This window comes from Eubalaena glacialis, chromosome 4 (assembly GCF_028564815.1).
Source record: "Eubalaena glacialis isolate mEubGla1 chromosome 4, mEubGla1.1.hap2.+ XY, whole genome shotgun sequence".
Lineage (NCBI taxonomy): Eukaryota > Metazoa > Chordata > Mammalia > Artiodactyla > Balaenidae > Eubalaena > Eubalaena glacialis.
Genome location: NC_083719.1, coordinates 149,504,911 through 149,523,410, shown reverse-complemented (window position 1 = coordinate 149,523,410; position 18,500 = coordinate 149,504,911). Strand labels below are relative to the sequence as shown.

The 18,500-nt window shown below is 48.0% G+C and overlaps 1 protein-coding gene across 3 annotated transcripts in view; it reads right to left on the bottom strand.

The window, feature by feature from the left end:
* Window positions 1–18,500, bottom strand: part of TENM2 (teneurin transmembrane protein 2) — a 988,081-nt gene that overhangs the window by 99,063 nt on the left and 870,518 nt on the right. For all 3 annotated transcript variants that reach the window (XM_061188437.1, XM_061188438.1, XM_061188439.1), the window contains one exon: window positions 16,044–16,190. In XM_061188437.1, the coding sequence (XP_061044420.1) occupies window positions 16,044–16,190 (147 nt within the window). The remainder of the gene's footprint in view (window positions 1–16,043; window positions 16,191–18,500) is intronic.

Sequence of the window (18,500 nt, the reverse complement as noted above, 5' to 3'; positions counted from 1 at the left end):
TCTCTGAGGGCTGGCAAAAGCCAAAGGCTCCTGAATTTTAGCCAGCAGCATAAAGGGGTTCTTGAGTAAAAAAGAAATATGGCGACCATAGCATTTGTTTTGTCTCGGGAGTTATTTTGTTTTAAGGTGAGCTCCTGCAGAGCTCTGAGTGAAGTGTGGGGGGCTCCTGGCTAATATTTTTCTGCCCGGCCCCTATCTATATAAACAATTTGAGTTTCCCAAATCAGCATACCAGCGTTATTCTGGCAGCCTGATCTTACATAAGCTTGCAAAACATACACTCCTTCAGCCAGCAGGAGCAATCGCCTTGCCAATCTGGCCTCTAGAATTGAGGCTGGGCCTTGGACCCTGAGATAGCTCAGAGCTGCAAATCGTCCAACACCTTAGGGTATCTGGTCAACGCTACATGCATGGGGGTGGAGGTGAGGAGAGGCAGAGGGTCAGAGAGCACCCTGAAAGGGAGAAACAGGGCCCAGGGCTCATGGGGGTCCTAGTCCGGGTGAGGGTGCTCTTCCCAGACAGCATTGCTGATCCTGGCCAGTCCCTGCCACTGGAACAGCACTTAGAAAATTTTAAGGTGGGCACTCCAAAGCTCAGGGAACCCCTGGGCTCCTATCCTAGTTAGACAAATAACACAATAATACAGGCTTTAGAGTCAGAATGGTCTGGTTTTAAAACCTGCTCTATCATTCATTAGCTATGTAAATTTGGCAAGTGACTGACCTCCTGTGACTCAGTGTTCCCAGCTATAGAATGGACTTAATAGCACCTACGTCACCAGAGAGCATGGAGATGCTAAGACGGTCCCTGTGAAATGAGAAGATGAAGGTACTGCACTTAACACAGAGGAAGAACTCAATAAATGGAGGCTATTCTTAATGATACTTCCTGCTCTCCACCAGGGAAAGGCACTGTTCTATTTGCATTTTACCCAATGCCTGCTGACAAGTTGGAAGTGAGGGATAATTGAAAGTATTCTGGCTTGATGTAACTAAGAAGTGAAAGGAATGGGCAAGGCTGACTTGATTTAACCTGGCAATATGAGATTAGTTCTTTATTGCTGCTGTTAGGTCTCCCGCATTGCCAACCTTTTAAAGCAATAGATTGGCTGACAGTGTGCTCATTTGGAAGGTTTCACCTGCCATTAATACCCTGGCTGCCTGATAGACTGTCATTCAGCAGGCACCTCGCCTCTCCCTCCACAGGGCAACCGCCATCCTTAAACATTGCAAGAAGTAAAATTGTATTTGCACTCCTTCTGCAAGGCCTGTTGGAAGTTTTCCTCTTGCTTCTTGTCAACTCTTTTTGTCAGTCTGTGAATTCCAAGGCCCGGGATCCCTGCCCCAAAAGCACCTTCCAGCTTTTCTTATAACTTAGCAATGGAAGATCCATCATATCCAACTAGAGATCTGGCAGAGTGGAGGCCTCCCTGAGAGCTGCTTTGCTGGCTTTCCTAGTCTTCAGGATGGATGTGGGAAAGCAAGCAAAGGCTGCCTAGGACAACCCAAGCGCTGTTACTGAAGGCAGGGATATGATCCAGGTAAGACCTCTCTTTGATATGACTCTGGCTTTACCTTGAAGCTACTGGGGCATCTGGTCGACCCCACATGAATGGGGGTGGGGATGAAGGATGGTAGAAATTTTATGACAATGATCTTGAAGTGTGTGTCTAGTTTTTTTTTTTTTTTTGAATGGTTCTTCATCAGAAATGAAACAAACGGACAAAAACCAAAACACTATTAACCAAACCCTTTAAAACCAATGCTTCTCAAATTCTAACCAGCATCAGAATCACCTGGGGAACTTGTTAAACTGTAGATTCTAATTCTGTAGTCCTAGACTGGGGCTTGAGAGCCTGCGTTTCTTACAAGCTCCTAGGTGATGCTGACGCTGGTGTTCTGAGCACCGTACCTCTATAAGTCAGGCACTAAACCACTACTGGTCAAGTTGTGTTCCCTGATTCCTTGTCCCGGAATCACCTCAGTGATGTTAAAATACTGATCCCTGTTGTCACCCACACCCACTAAGTTCCTGAGGGTGGAAACTGGGAATCTGCATTTTAATGAAAAGGCCCCAGTGATTCCTTAGTTCACTAAAGCTTGAGACCCCCTGCTCTGAATTACTGAAAACACCTTTCAGATATCCACAGCAGCACAATTGACCCTCAACACAACTGACCCAGCACAACAACCCTAAACCAGCTTTTCCAAATTATGCCTCCTGGGGATGTTAATAGGGGTTCCCTGAAATAGAAATGGGGGAGGGACAGGAGGGTCTGTGGTCCAATGCAGTTTGGGAGATGCTGGTTAAACAAAGTCAAACTGGTTTAATCACACCAGGAGTTCTCAGAGCCCTTGATGAGTGAATATGCATTAGGAATCTTTACTGTTGCAATGGAGTGTGCAGTATTTCCTGACCACAGACCCCGTTTGGCTTGGAGCATCTCCCTGTAACAGTCTCCCTGCAATCAGCCTTGCTGGTTGGGGAGCACTTCATGAGAACACAGAGCTCTAGGTTTGGGGGTTCTATCCCAGGAAGGACCAGCCAAACCTTCATCTATTCAACAGTCACAAGTGGCAGCCCCAGGCTTGATTGACTGTCTCATAAAATGCAGGTTTTTGGGTGATCAGGCCCAATGCAAACCACATCACCACTACTAGCACATCAGCTCAGAGCCTCTGTCCTTGGGCTCCCAGAGCCTCCCCCAAACCAATGCATTTCAGCATAGGGGTCCTGTGCTAGGTGACAGTATCCTGGGGGCGTCAGCACGACCATGAAGTGTTAATGGCAACCATGTCTTATGAGAGTTGATAGTTGGCATTTAGGAAAAGCTTACTAAGTGCCAGGCACCATGCTAAGTGCTTTACATGCATCCTCTCATTAAATCACCACCAGAACTCCAGGCATCATTAGCCCTGCTGTTTACAGATGAAGAATTGCAGATTTAGAGAGAGGTTAAATACCTCGCCTAAGACCATGCAGCTTTTGTATGGTGGGGCTGGGTTCTGAACCCAGTTTGCTACACTCCAACGTTAAATCCTACATGCAGCTGCCATGATAGGTCTGTTACCGTTAAACATTCCGAGTGGCCGATACCCAGGAGCTGTTGTACCTGCCACTATGACGTGCTTAGTGCCTGCACCAAGCTCTTTTAGTTAAGGCAGGACTACGTCAAACAGAAGAGGGACAATTTAAAGACACACTGAAGGGCGATTTATTTTTTGGAAAACTGGAACACAGAATGTTTTAGCTGCCCTCCGCCCCAGCTCCTAACTTTACCAGCTTATACTTCTGACTTGGGTGGACCACCACAGGGCTGTCCCCCTCACCAGCGGCTTAAGGTCCTCTGTGCTTTCTCAGCCTGCATCATTCAACCTTATCCAGACACCATCCAGTAATGCTCACAAGAACACTTTGAGGAGGCTTCTGTGATCTCTACTTTGCAGATCAAGAAACTGAGGCTCAGAGAGGTTAAGGGCCTTGCCCACAATCACACAGCAAGTAAATGATGGAGGAGTGATTCACCCCTAGGCTGTCTACCTCCGAAGCCTACACTCTTGGTTTCTACCCTCCATTCTTCATAGGAGGCTGTGAGTGATCACAGCCATATCAAGGTACCCTGTGAACGTTGTAGACTGTGGGGAAGGAAAGGCCAAGCCTTCAGAAAACATATTTTTTTCTAGTTGCTGTTTCTTTCGGTCTTTCTCTTTCACTCTCTCTCTCTCTCCCCCTTCTTCCCCTCCCCCTCCCATGCTGCTTCTCCGCAACCCAGACAGAGCCTCAAGGAATAATGATCTCACTTGATCAGAAAGTTTTCACCTCGGACATCCCTGACAGGCCTCTCTGGCACAGTCTCACCCTTGTTAGCCCAGGGCCATGTTTTTATCCCCAGGGGCTTTCTACCCTGCCTGCAGCTGTCTCCCCCCCTTTCCTGTTACAAAAAACCAGTGGCAACAGAGAGCAGGGGCCTTTGATCTCAGCCACCGATTTCCCCACATGCTCGCCCTTGCCCTGCTGTTTCTGGCCTCTCCCAGCCCAGGCTGCTCCACCCCACACGCCTGTTGACCTCATCAACCAGCATTTCCAAGAGCCCACTGACAGGTCAGACAGAAGCGAGCGATGGCCGGGGAGTCCAGGCCCGGCCGGGGGTGGCAGCCTGGTGGGGTGCCAGACAGTGACCTGCTGGGCCCCTCAGAAAGGCAAGGGGCTGTCACCACCGACACCTCTGAGCAACAAGCCGGAACAGTTACTTTCCGCCTGAGGAGAGATCCCGTCTCTTGGGGGGGGAGGTGGGAGGACTGGCCCCAAAGCTGAGAGAATTAGCAGCTTTGATGACCGTGTAAAGAATAGAGAAATACCCACAGCCCGGCAACTGGGAGAAGGGACCAGACTCAGCTATCTACAAACTGCCTGCTAGACTAGGGAAGTCAGAAGTATGAATTCCTAAACACGGCCATTACTACACTCCAGGCACTGTGCTGAATACTCCCTAGAGATTTCCTCACTTAATCTTCACATCCACTCTACTGCGTCGGTACTAGGAGCTGGTATTGTACTGCCAGTTATGAACACAGGATCTGGAGGTCTGCAACACATTGTCTGTGTGGCTTTGGGCTAGTTACTTTACCTCTCTGAGCCTCAGCTTCCTCATCGGTAAAATAGAAATAATAATCATATCAGCATAATAGAGCTGTTGTGAAAGACTAAATAAGCTTTGTGCAAAAGCACTTAGCGGATAGTAACCATCTGTTTACTCTGGCTTCCTCACTATTCCGCATCTGGCCAAGCAAGCCATCGTGTGGGAGGTCTGGGCTCACTCAACAGCCATCCCTGGTCGCCCTTGCCTTTCCTCCTGTCTTGGAGGAGGATTATGGAGCTTGCCTACCTACTGCCATCAGCCCACAGGAAGCCGATACACTGAGTAAGCAAAGTCAGCTACAGAGGTGAAAAGCTGCAGAATCACGTGTTCACGTCTTAGTGAAAGAAACAGTGTATCTTACATTTGGATTCTCTTGGCATTGATAAAATGGTGTCAGTGATATACAGTGACTTGGGTGTCATTGTCTGTATGCATGTGTTTCTTTAATCCCCAAATGAAACTTATTCATCCTAAAATAATCTATTGAATAAATGACAACTGCTTTTTATCCTAGATACTTCTCATTAAAGCTTTCATTCTTCAATTCATTTAATAAGGAATTGACCAAGACAGACAGGGACCCTGAGGTTGTGGGCCTAGATTCGAGAGGGGAAACAATGAACAAATAAATGTATAATAGACTTGGCAAGAGTGATAGTGTTTTGAAGAAAAGTAAAGCAGGGCAAAGGGTTGGAGAGGGTTCGAGGGGAGCCAGGGATGGCATCTCTGAAGAAGTCATGTTTGGGTAGAAACCTCAATGAAATGAGGAAACAAGTCACGGAAACATCTGGGGGAAAAGCGTTCTGGGCAGAGGGAACAGCAGGTGCAAACGGCCAGGGTTGGGATGTATTTTGTGAGCTATGGGAAGAACAAGATGGTGGGTGCTGGCCCAGTGGAGGGAGAGGAATAGAAGGACAAAATGAGATCAGATGGAAGCAGGGACCTGCTGGTGCAAAGCAATGGCCAACGTTGCACCTGGACGCCATTCTACGGGAGATGAGACGCCCTGGGAAAATACCAGAAGAGGCGTGATGTGACCTGACTTTTAAAAGAATTCTTCTGAGGGCTCTGTGTGGGATAGACTGGCCGCTACAGGAACAGTAGCCCAGCCTAGCAAAGCTGGTGGCATGATCTGGGTGGAGGTGGGAAGACATTAAGAAAGCAGGGCCTTCATAATGAAGAATAGAGATTGGAGGGGCCAGACAAGGGTGCGTCCACAGATCTGTGCGGCAACACGCAGGGACAAACGTGGCAGGAGAGAGAGCCAGGGAACCTGCCACGGAGATGTGAGCCCAGGGATGTCTGCAGCGTCCATATGCCAATCAAGTCGCCACCGCCTTGCGAAGCAGAGCATCTCGGCTTGTCTCCCCATCAGGCAGCCCAGGGCCAGCACGCTTGGAGACATCACTCACTGCAGGCTCTTGAGCTCCCCTCTAAAGGGGACATATTGTGCCAAGTCAGTGGTTCTCAAAGCGTCAGCATCATCTGGGCATTCGCTAGAAATGCACGTCAGCGGGCCCCATACCAGACCTATCGGATGAGAAACTGGGGGAGAGGCTCAGCCTGACCTGTGGCTCATGCCTTCCGGTGACTCTGATGCCCACTGACCTACCGGAAGCACTGTGCTAAGTGTTTTGCACGTATAAACTCATCTAAGCCTCACGGTGTCCTATAAGGTAGGAACCGTCATTAGCCCCACTTTACGGAGGACAAAACTGAGGCTCAGAGAGAGGGAGAGAGAATGACTTGCTTCTGCTCACACTGTGCAGCAGTGGAGGAGCCAGGACGTGAACCAAAGCTTCCTGACCCCAAAGCCTCGTTACCATCCTGCCAGGCTGCTTCCTCCTGCCACGGGCAATGAGGAAACATAAGGAAAGGCCCTTCTTTCTTCCCCGCTCTGAGCACGTGCGTTCAGGAATAATCCAGGCAGACACATCAGTTTGAAGGAAGAGGGGTCGTTGCGATTTTGGGGACCAAGGTGCTAAGTGGAGGGAGGTAAAGCCAATACTTGGGGTAAAGTGCACTCTGCCCAGCCTGGCACACACGACCTGTCTCTGTCTGTCCAGACCTGCTTCCCCAACCTCTCCCTCCTCCTCTCCACACCCTGAGCCTTCTCAGATGTCCCCCATGTGCTCTGCTGCCTCTGGCCTCTGTGCCTTTGCCATTTTCTTTGCCCACAATGCCCTTCTCTCTTGCCTTATCTAATTCCTCTGCAGCTTTCAAAATTCAAGCTTTACCAGCTCTGGAAGCCTTCAATGTCCCTCTGCGGGTCTGCCATCGCCCCTTGGCCTTATGTCTATCATGGACGCTTAGGATACAGCTTTGCAGTGACTGGTTTCACATATGCCTCACCCCCCCATGAGACTGTGGATTCTTTGCGGGTCTCTGTGTCTCGTTCATTCCTGCAGAGGAGAGGCTCGGTGTATATTTGTTGAATGACTAAATGATCTGGGGGGTTCTGTCCAAGAGTGTGGCTTGGTTGGGGGGAGGTGTTTGCCATCATCACCATCAGTGAGAAGAGGTCTGTGCAGGGCAGGGACGGGAGGCGGTGAGGGAGGCCCACCTGGGGCGCAAAATTAAAGGCGGCGCTCACTCTCACGTGTGAGGTTCCTCCGTTCACCCTAGTCTAGGTCCTGGGTCTTACATAGATCTTGGCTCAAACCAGCAATGCCAGGCACCTGTTCTCTGAAGGGTGACTGGGTCCCTTTGGGGGAAGCACGTACTGGATTTAAAGCCAGGAAACTAAGCCTCTGGCTCCTATCTGCCCCACCCTGCTACGTGGCCTTGAAGAAGTTACTTTCCCTCTCTGGGTTTTGCAGCCGCTGAAGACTGTATATTTCAGCCTTTCTGTATCTGACATTCCTGGGCTCCATGATCTCACAGCGCCATGATCTCCCTATCTCATGAAGACATAGTGTCCCTCAGTGCGTGGCCCTACCCATGGGTAGTGCTGGTAAGTACTGGCTGGGCAGATCAAGGATGAAATACCTTGAGGATTGAAAAGGGAGGGAATTCCCTGGAAGAGGCTTGGATTTTGCTGTGTGTGGAGAGCGGCGCAAGCACTGGGCACAGAGCTTTGGGGGACACCTTGCAGTTTTCTTTGGATTCACATTTAGCCGCATCATTCTGGCCCCTCTCCAATCCCCCAGAGCTCATGGCTGAGAAGATGGAAAGTCAAAGAAAAGAGCACAGGCTTCGGGGCAGCTGTTCTCGCTGCAGTGTGGAGAACGCCTAGCTATTTAAAGTGCAACTGCTCCAGTTTCCCCCGCTGGCCCCCGGCATTCCATTGCAGAAGTGCTTTGTGGCAAAAATGCACTCCAGATCCAAAACTGGGGGGGGGGGGATGGAGAGCTAACACCAAGGCTATTTTTCAGAATGCTGCAGAATTCGTGCTGCTGAGGGGCTGAGGGTGTTAAGGAGATCTGCCCTGCTCTGATCCCAGACACGAAACTCAGGTGCTGCGAGGGGCCTACAAGAAGGGCTCTTGACCTGCTTTCTGAACCCTGACTTGGCTACATTCTAGCTGGGGGACCTGGGTAAGCCACTTCACTTCTCCGGCCCTTAGTTTCTGCTTCTATGTAAAGGATAATAAGAGGCTCTCAGGGCTCTCATGGGCTATTGCCATGATTTATTTGGGCAGTTTGGTAACGTCTGAGCACAGGCCTGGCCTCTAATAAGTGGTCCATGCATCAGGCCTTTGACATCGAACCAAAGGACACTCCCTGTGCTGGTACTTTCCAGCTCCTCAGGTACGTTCCTGGGAGATGCTAGTGTCTATGTCAGATTTGTCAGCCCTGGCATTACTGACACTTTGGGCTGGACCACTCTTTGTGGTGAGGCTGTCCTGTGCATGCAGGACGTCTAGCAGCGTGCCTGGCCTCCACCCACTAGATGCCGGCAGCACCTCCTCTCTTTCTCCTTTTTGTGACTCATAAAATGTCAGACACTGACAATGTCTCCCGGAGAGCAAAGTCACCCTTTGTAGGGAGCAACTGGTCTGGACTGAGGGGAGGATTGTGGGAGCAACAGAGCTAATCATGGCACCGGGGCCCTTGAACCTTCATCCAGATGCTGGTCACAGAAACCAAGAGGGTAATCTCTGCCATCTAGGCGGTTTCTCTGGCCAAGGCAAAAATAGAGGAAGCCAACAGAATGATACAAATGTTACCTCTCTGCCACCAGTTAGACCTGTGTTTTGATCCTTTAATTCCCTAAAATAAGTCCTCAGTGATTTAAATTATTAACTTTTTTTTTTGCAGATTATGCATTTTAATTACAATTGTATGATGAATATTTGATTTGTTATCTAATCAGGGAAAAATATATAATCCCTTAAGAGACACTTAATAACCATTTAAACTATTAAAGATTTGATTAGAAAAGACTGAAGGTGATATGTTAGGTAAACTCATGAACAACAAATTCCACGGTCAAATAAATTTACTGTGAAAGGGGAAAGTTTCTTACTATGGGAAAGTTTTACCTTGGAGGTGATTTTTCCGAAGACCTTTTTGCGACAGCATACATTCTGTACTTATTTGAACCTTCTTCAGAAACAACTTCCAAATTTCATTAGTGTTGTAGAAGAAATGTGATGCTGGCTTTAAGGTAGAAAAGCAGTATGTTGTAGTAGTTAGCTGAAAGGCCTGTTTTGAATATGACCTTCTTGAGGTACCTTATCTGGGAAATGGAAAAACTATGAAGAGAGAGACTCACAGACCTTGCATTTCTGGTGTGAAGAAACAGATAACACAGAAGAAAGAAGGGGTAATTTAGGGGGTGTGACATTTGCTGTGAAGGAAACAACAGAGGGTGATGGGAGAGAGAGGTGAAACTTCCAGGTCAAGATAGGCCTCTTTGGGGCCTTTGAGCTGAGACCTAAGAATGAGTAGAAGAAGCCAGTCATGCAAAATGCCCAGGTCAGAGTATTGCTGGCCCTGGACCAGCAAAGGCTCTTAGGGAGGATGAAGCTTAGCTTGTGCAAGGATGGGAATGCTGGCCAGAGTGGATGAAGCAGGGCTGCTACAGAGGCTGTCGGGGACACAGTGAGAGAGAAGGCAGGGACCCATCATAGCAGGCCCTCTAGGCCAAGGTGAAACATTTGATTTTGATTCAAGCTACAGGACAAGCCCTTTGAGGGCATGACATCATCTGATTTACCATGTAAAACTATCCCTCTGGCTGCTGTGTGGAGGCACAGAGAACATGGGCACAGCAGCAGCTGAGAGATCCCACTGGTTGCCTATTCCCATGATCGAGGTGCCTCCAAAGCCCAGCACAGTGCTCTCGAAATCTTACTGAGTATAGCTTTTATAGGCAATGGAGAATGGATTCTATCTTTTTTTTTTTTAACCTCAATAGAATAAAAGAAAACTGAACCCCCAATTCTCAGTCTCCTAAATAGAAGATTGTCTAGTCCAATGTGCCTAGGAAATCAAAGATCTTATTTCAACTGGAAGATCCTGAATAATAATAACAGCCCCCTGTCGCCATGTGGTCCTCTAGGAGTTCAGTTGTGGCTAGCTCTGCTTCCCTCCCAAAGAAGAGAGCCCCAGTGCCTGGCCGGGTGGCAGTGGCCTCTAGGTCAAGTTTTCCTTCGAAGCATTAGATATATTGCTTTCCTCTCTGGGAGCTAATCATTTATGGCTCCAGTTACATTTCCCACAAGGTCTTTGGACTGCAAAGGGAATCCTTATCCAACCCAATTAATAGCGCAATGTTGCACTTTTAAGCTGTCCCCCACCCAACCCATCCATCAACATGATTTGCACACATTAATCAAGGCATTTACAATGGGTTCACCAAGCTTTCCCTCTCACTGGATGAAGAAATGGGACTATTTGGACTTGTGAACTGTAACTCTTCCAGAGTCCCTGAAGTCCCGAGCTTGGCTCTGCTAAACACACAGACAAGGTGAGTTATTAATTACCAATTGAGATAAATGCCGGGATAGCATCCCTGAATCATGTCAAACCAATTTGGATGGTTATGGGATGGGGAGAGAGGGGGAGGCGTCGGTCGGTGAGGTGTGGGTTTCATCTGTTCCAAGTGCTTTTGGACAGACTCCAGTGTTATTTCTCCTCATTTAGACCTGGCTGGAGTGCCCTGAGCTCAGGCCAGCATCCACATCTCTTAACCCAAGGCAGCCTCCTTTGGAGCAAAACAAGGAACCGAGCTTCACAGATGAAGGTGGGCTGGGAAATTCCGTTCTGAAGAGCAGCCTGACTGAAGCCCTTAATTTAGAGAGAGAAATGCCGATGCTGCTGGTGGATGGAACAGCCCCTACCAGGGGCTCCTGATCACACAGATCCATGGAATTGAGGGAGACAAGGAGAAAGGCTGAAGACCCTGGGCTTAGTATTGCGACGGGCTTTCTTTCCTGTCCTGCAGCGAACACCCATGCTCCGGGACAGTCCCTTCCTACCCCGTCTGCCCTCACACACTGGATTGTAATAATAATACCACCATGTTTATACATCTTGTCTTTTCAGATGGATTCAGTGAGCTCTTTGCGGACACTGTGTCATGTCTGTCTTCGTATTTCCAAAGGCCTAATGTTACTAATGTGTAACATTGAGTAAACCCTCAACGAATGTTTGTTAAAACATGAATGAATGGCTGATGGATGGATGGATGGATTCACACCCTAATGACAGAGAGTTAAAGGATTTTTAAATTTTGAGACAAACATTGGCCACCTCTCCAACCAGGAATGGAGAGCACTTCTAAAACATACTAAAGTTATTTACTCAGAAACTAAACAGGAAAATGTGTTTATGTTTTTCCAATTACTTCTTTCTACTTGAAGTAAAATTCCCCTTTCTTCACTTCACTCCTCTTGTGTTCTGGAAATTCTAGGGGTAGAGGTCTGGGAATAGGCACCGTGACATTGGGCTGGGTCAGCCCACCCAGGGGAAACCATCATTTGAACAAGTTTTTCTCCAAATGTGGTCAGCAGACCACTTGCGTCAGAATCCTCTGGAGTGCTTGATAAAAATGCAGATTCCTAGATTCCATACCTGACTTAATGAATCAGAATCTCAAAGGCCTACAAATCTAAATTTTAAACAAGCTCTCCAGTGTGGTCACGCAACACTGAAGTCTGATGAGCACCGGTTAGAATCTCAGCGGTTCTGTCCTGTGGGAAAATTATGGGTTAGGCGCCATCTCTGTGGATTCAGCATCCATTCTAGACAATAACAACAACGTTAATACTAATAACATTAAAGCTAGCAACAGCCAACACAGGAGGGTATCCTATGAGCCAGGCACCTTGTAAAACGTATCACACACATTTTCTCAGTGAAACTTCACACCTGTTCATGGAGGTGGCATCGCCACGCCAATTTTACAGACAACAAAACTGAGACTTTGAGGAGTAAACTGACTTGCAGAAGTGGGATACAGAGACTGAGCCCCGAGCCCAGGCTCTTAACTATATGATGCTACAGTGTCATCTATTCAGCAATCAGGGGAGTGACAGGAGAAGGAGCAAAGCATCTAACTTTCAGAGCTGTGTTGAAGCAGAACAGAGGGAAACAAAGACAACTCCCTAGTGTGGTCAGGAAGGACAGGGGGCATGGTGACTCGTGGATAAGCTCAGCTTCGGAAGGGCCATCTCCTACCCCACCACCTCCGGGCCTCTGCCCACAGACTGGAGACAGCATCTGATAGGATTCCATGGGAGCTTCAGACAGGCTCCCAGCCTGGCTCACAATGATGGGAGCCTTGGGCTTCTATAGACAGAGGGCCGGGGCTCCTCACTCCAAGTTCTGGATGGTAAAGGGGTGGAGGGAAGGACTAAGGACTGTCTTTCTAGGCCAGAGAACCTACCAACGCCTCCCCACCTCGAGGTTTCCACTTTGAGAGAAAATCTACACCCTTTCTCCTACCCCTGGCTGTGATGAACTAAATCTCACACATCTGTCTCGGTGGTGATAATTAAATATTATCCTCCTGTCACTTGATGTACATGTTGTGTGTATTCTCAGACTTTAATGAGCTCGTATTTGTGTTCTGTAGCAAAAATATTTCTTTGAGTCTCTCCTTTTTCAGATTGGGGTGAGCAGTTCAAGTAAAGATCTCTCACTATTAAAAAGACAGCCTGCTCCCCGGCACGTCTGTCTGAACCGTTTCTACTACTTCTCAGGGGCCATGGCAGGTGAAGTTTGTCCCTTCAGAAGCAGCCAATGCTTCCCGAGTTTAAGTTGGTGGTCACGTGGTTGGCGGTGTTGGGAGAATTTGAAAAGCAATGGGAGTAAGAAGGTCGGAATCCATAAATTGTTTTGGGGGGATATTTGAAGGCAGCTTTTTTCAACAGGGTTTCTCATCTAAGTACCAGAGAATCCAGAAAGTATTTGAGTGAAAAATTCCCCAAGTTTTCCAAGGAAGGTACTTAGTACCATTCTAGATGCATCGGCGAGAAGTTCATTCATTCCACATAATGGCTGGCTTAGGTCAGTGGCTCTCAAAGAGAACCTGCGTTGGCATCCTCTGGAAATTTACTAGAATCTGCATCAGCATTCTCTGGAAATTTACAAGAGATACAAATTCTTGCATCCTACCCCAGACCTAGGGAATCAGAAACCGGGGTAGGGTTTAGCAATCTGTGTGTAATCAAGCCCTCCAGGTGGTTTTGCTGTAAGCTAACATTTTGGAACTACTAGTGTCTGTAGGCATTAGAGCTTCTTTCTCTCATGGAGGAACTCAGGTTGAAAAAGGCTGTTATGGGCTTCGAATATCTATATCCATATTTATATCTATATTTATATCAGTTTAAAATAAAAAAAAAACTATCACTTTAAACTTGAGATTTTTTAAAAATGGAGAGCATTCCTAGATGGAAAAATGATTTGCCTCTTCCAGCTCACTTTGGAAGGGCGCTCTATTATTTTCCCCATTCGTGAGGTTTATAACAAATGTGTTCACTGCAGCTGCTCCCCAGGCCTGGGCGTCTGCTCTTACCCACCCACTGCTACATTTAGAGACCCACACAGCTCTTCCTGAGAACTGGCAAAGCACGACAGAGCCTGGGGCAGAACTTCCACCCCACCCTCCCCACCTCCCCCCACCCCCCAAACAAACAAAACAGTGATGTAATTAGTGTGCTACAGGATTGGATCTGCAGTTGATGAGAAACAACTTTAATATTTATCAATAAACAGCAAAGTGCTGAGCACACCTCCTAGGGAAGTAATTAACCATAAAGAAGGATACTCTGCACCAAGGAATCTCCTCCAAAAAAAGACCTCAGTTAATTGTGAATTGCTTACACCAGGTGAGACAGAATCCGTGCCTACCCTTCTCACCTGACACAAGCAACTCTGAATTAACTGGGAGTTTCTTTTTATAAACACGGGTGCAGAGCCTTTTTTTCTTGGTGGTTAATTACTTCCCTGGGAGATTGTTTTAATAGTTCCCATAACAAGGCCATTATTGTCTTTAGCATAATCACTGTCTCATTTGCTTTTGTGCCCTGCCTTTCCGGGTGCCTCTTGCCTCTGCCTGCCAGGAGGGACCCTGAACTGTGCCCCTTGGGCCGTCCAAAGGCTGGGGACTTGCAGGGTTCCTCCTCCAGCCCCACCACTTCAGGAATTTGGTTTTCTCCTGGTGGGAGCTGGGATCAGGGTGGGGCTGGTGGAGAGGGAAGTGGGCGGCGCAGGGCACATTGCGGGAGACTGAGTCCCCCTCCCCTGGGTGCACCGTTCCAGCCTGTTTGCTAAGCTTTCAGCTGCTGACACCAGCGACAGGGAAGAAAGCTAGGACAGCAGCTCCTTTCCGGAAGAGGAAGGAGTGGATCTGTAAACAACCGCTTTGCTTGGTGAAACCACCAGGGGCCAGAAGCAAAAACAGTGAACGTTACCAGGAAAAGTAGTGCGATTTTGACCGTCTCTCTTGGGGAAAAAAATGTATATGGAGTCATGGCTCACTTTATTCAAAAATGAATTAAAGCGGCTTCTATTTTGGCTCTGTTTCAGGAAGGTAAATGAATGAATGGGAGCTCTGTAAACTGCATCAAGTCTATAAACTTGTTTTGATTGGTGTACTCCTATCAGCGTATGCACATTTGTTTACTTACAAATTGTAGACATGTTACAACTGCAATCAGAGGTTATGGAAGTTGTAAAATGTCTATCAGGAGGATGAAGAAAAATAAAAATAGTGTGTCTGATACTTTCAGCCTTAACCCAATGGATTGCACCTCACTCTGGACATCGGTGAACCTGACCGACCCCTGGGGGCCATGAGGGCAGGGGCTGACAGTCCCAGAGCCCAGGGACTGGCACATACAAGACGATACATATTTTTGTTAAATAATCAGACTCATACCCTCTTATACCCTGAAATAGCTTCTGCCCTGAGGGAATTCTGACCAGTTAGTCATTTTGGTAGGGGTGGATGACAAGCGTGTACTAATGTTACGGGAGAGCATGACTCTGTGTTCTTAGGAAATCAGGTGGTCCATATGCTACTGCACCGCATTTAGCCCCAGAATCTTAGCACTCCATCAGGAAACAACACAGGAAAATTCAGCTAGGGGTACAGAACAGAGGTTAGCAAACTTCCTGTAAGGGGTCAGAGAGTAAAAATGTTAGGCTTTGTCTAGGGCCAACTAACCAACATTGCCTTTGAGGGTGAAAGCAGGACAAAACATAAATGAATAGTCGTGTCTGTGCTCCAACAAAACTCTACTTATGGACACTGAAATTTGAATTCCACATAGTTTTCATGTGTTGTGAAATAGTCTCCTTCTTTAGGTTTTTTTCCCCGCAACCGTTAAAAATGTAAAAACCATCTTTTGCTCGCAGGCCGGTACAAAAACAGGCAGTGGGTCGGATTTGGCCCAAGGGCTATGGTTTGCCAACCACTGGGTAGAACGTGGACTTTGGAGTCAGAGCTGGGTTTGGGTCATGATTTTACTATTGGTGACTAAGTTATCTTTAAAAAAGTTACTTAATTGCTCTCTAGGCCTTGGTTTCCTCATTTGTAAAAGTAACATCTCAAAGGGCTGAAAGGATGAAGGGATGCACTGCTTACCACCTCTTAGCTCAGGGTGAGCACATACTGTCATCACCAGCACAGATTTGTTTGTAACTCCCTGCCCTGGAAGGCCTGGCAGGGACGGTCACCCAAAGGCAAAGCCGGGGCCCAGCCACCTTTCTGTGGCGACGTGTACTTGAGAAACCAAAGCCAGCATCCAATCCCAGTGCCCCCAGCCCATGTCTCCAGGAGCCCCCGTTGGCCCGAGGACGCCCGTTCTCTGCCGCATTTGCTTCAAAGGAAATGTTACAACAACATTTGACAATAGCTGAGGGGAGGTCTTTCAGGATAAAGGACTCATGATGACCATCTATAAACAATGCTCTGCTCTTGAGGGGCCGGGAGTTAGAAGACGCTTGCTCACCTCCCTCATTATCCTTGTTATCCGCACAGGAGGTTTCCATGGCAACGTTGCATCCGGGCCCTCTCCAGCCGGTCTGGCAGACACACTGCCAGCTGTTCTGACCCAGTGTGCACCTCCCGTTGCCGTTGCACAAATCGGGGCAGCCATCTGGTTGGAGAAATGGAGAGGATGAGAAGGAGGAACGTGAGGCCGCGCTGGGGCAGCAGGGGAGCCATGCAAAGGGGGAACAAGGCCACAGGGCAGCCGCTGGGCCAGCCGCAGAGTGGGGCCCGGACCTGCCTCGGGAAGAGTCGGGGAAGCAGGCGACTCATGCGGTTGCAAGACGTTAGCAGGGGCCCAGATGCAGAGGATCCCCAGTGACACTGACCTGTGCGTAGGGGTCTGAGGCAACCTTCCCAAAGTGGGGAACATTCCGGAAAGCTAAACTAGCCCTGAGCTTACGACACACCTAGCCAGGCCGTTATTTCCAGCCCGTTGGCTCGGGATGGATGCTACCTCAAGAAAAATCTTTTCTTTCTTTCTGTTTTCAGAAGAGCCTTCTGCAGAAGAGGGAAAATTCCCTGTCAACCCAGAATGGAGGCAGAGTGCCCTCCATCTTTCAGAATTTTAAAGCTAAATTTACATGCGATTAGCATGAGCTTCTTAGGACCAAGAGCTGGATGGTTCTGCTGGGCTATTTTCATACTTTTGTAGTATTTCGCTTTAAGGGGCACTTAAAAATGTTGGCTGCCAATCATTCAACCTATTTATGGCATGATTTTAAAATACTGCAGGATTGGAAGGCTGGGGAAAGAGTAGGTGCTGAGTGCCATGAATCGGGAAAAGATAGAGGAATGCTTATGCCCATGGGGGAAGGCAGTGGGGTTCGAGGGATTCCTATTTTGTGGTTTTCTTTTCCTTTTGTGGGGGGTGTGTGAAATCAGCAGCCTACCTCATTCCCTAATTGCTCCAGCACCCAAAACAATTGCAGCTACTACTCCCCTGACCTGAGCTTGGGCAAAGACACCCTGGATGAGGAAAGAAGAGAAAGAGTGTGGGGTGCACTATAGAGAGATGGGGAGTCTCTGTGGCAGAGCCTCTGTCGCCATTTATAAGATGTAGAGAGAAGCACAGGATTGGTAGGATGTGGCCGCACTCACAAAACCTACTTGCTGGCAAGAATTCCTAGATACGTTTTTATTTTTCTTTCCTTTAACGGCTTTACTGAGGTGTAATTTACATACCATAAAATTCACCTGTTTTAAGTGTACTGTACAAGGCAATGACTTCCAGGAAATTTACAGCATTGTGCAACCTAGGTATGTTTCCCTACTACGTTTAAATATATTCCAAAAGACCATTAATTTAATTGTCCTCAGAAAATAACTCTCCTGAATATCTCTCTCTCTCTCTCTCATTCTCTCTTGACATCTGCTACCATCTCTATCTCCATCTCTTTCTATATCTATTTTTTTTTTTTTTTTAATTTATTTTTTTATTTATTTATGGCTGTGTTGAGTCTTCGTTTCTGTGCGAGGGCCTTCTCTAGTTGTGGCAAGCGGGGGCCACTCTTCATCGCGGTGCGCGGGCCTCTCACCGTCGCGGCCTCTCCCGCTGCGGAGCACAGGCTCCAGACGCGCAGGCTCAGTAATTGTGGCTCACGGGCCCAGTTGCTCCGTGGCATGTGGGATCTTCCCAGACCAGGGCTCGAACCCGTGTCCCCTGCATTGGCAGGCAGACTCCCAACCACTGCGCCACCAGGGAAGCCCTCTATATCTATTTTTAAACCACACAAAGAGCAGGGTAGCTTGGGCCGTGGCGGAGGGATGGAGCACTTTGTAATGATGGAGGTAATTGATTTGAAACCTTTGTGGCCCAAATCTTCTGAATCGTAAGTGTGCATCTCCCCCTACTTCTCTCTCCAGCGTTCCAGAGGCCGTCACCTGGCAGCCTTCCTCTCTTCCCTCGAGTACCCCTTACAAGAATGCCGATAAACCTAATTTGTGCATGTGGCAGCGGTGGGAATTTAAAGGACTCCTCCTAAGAAAGGGCTGGAGGGTTTGAAATTGAGTTGAAATTTACTTCTTTAAGGAGTTTCACTGCTCAATGCTTATTCCCTCCCATCCTTTCCAGAATGTGGTATGCATGGGTTAGGACCTGGGAGAACAAGGTAAGCAACAGAGGAGACGTGCTACATGCAGAAGTCTCTCTAAGGAAGACAAGCTGTCTTGAGAGGAGGAATGAGGAGATGATCACCAGCGAATCTTTTCTTTTGTTGAAGAACCTGGCACTAAATCCAGGATGTGAGCAAATCATCAGTGTCTGAATATCTGAAAAAAGACTTACTTGTCCCCATACCTATCCTCACAAAGCAAAGAGTCACATTTCCATTCCTTCCTTACCAAGGAGGTGACCACAGCCCTGCCTGGAATACCTGTGACTTTCCCCCTTTATACTTTGAGAGAGAGCGCTGGGAAG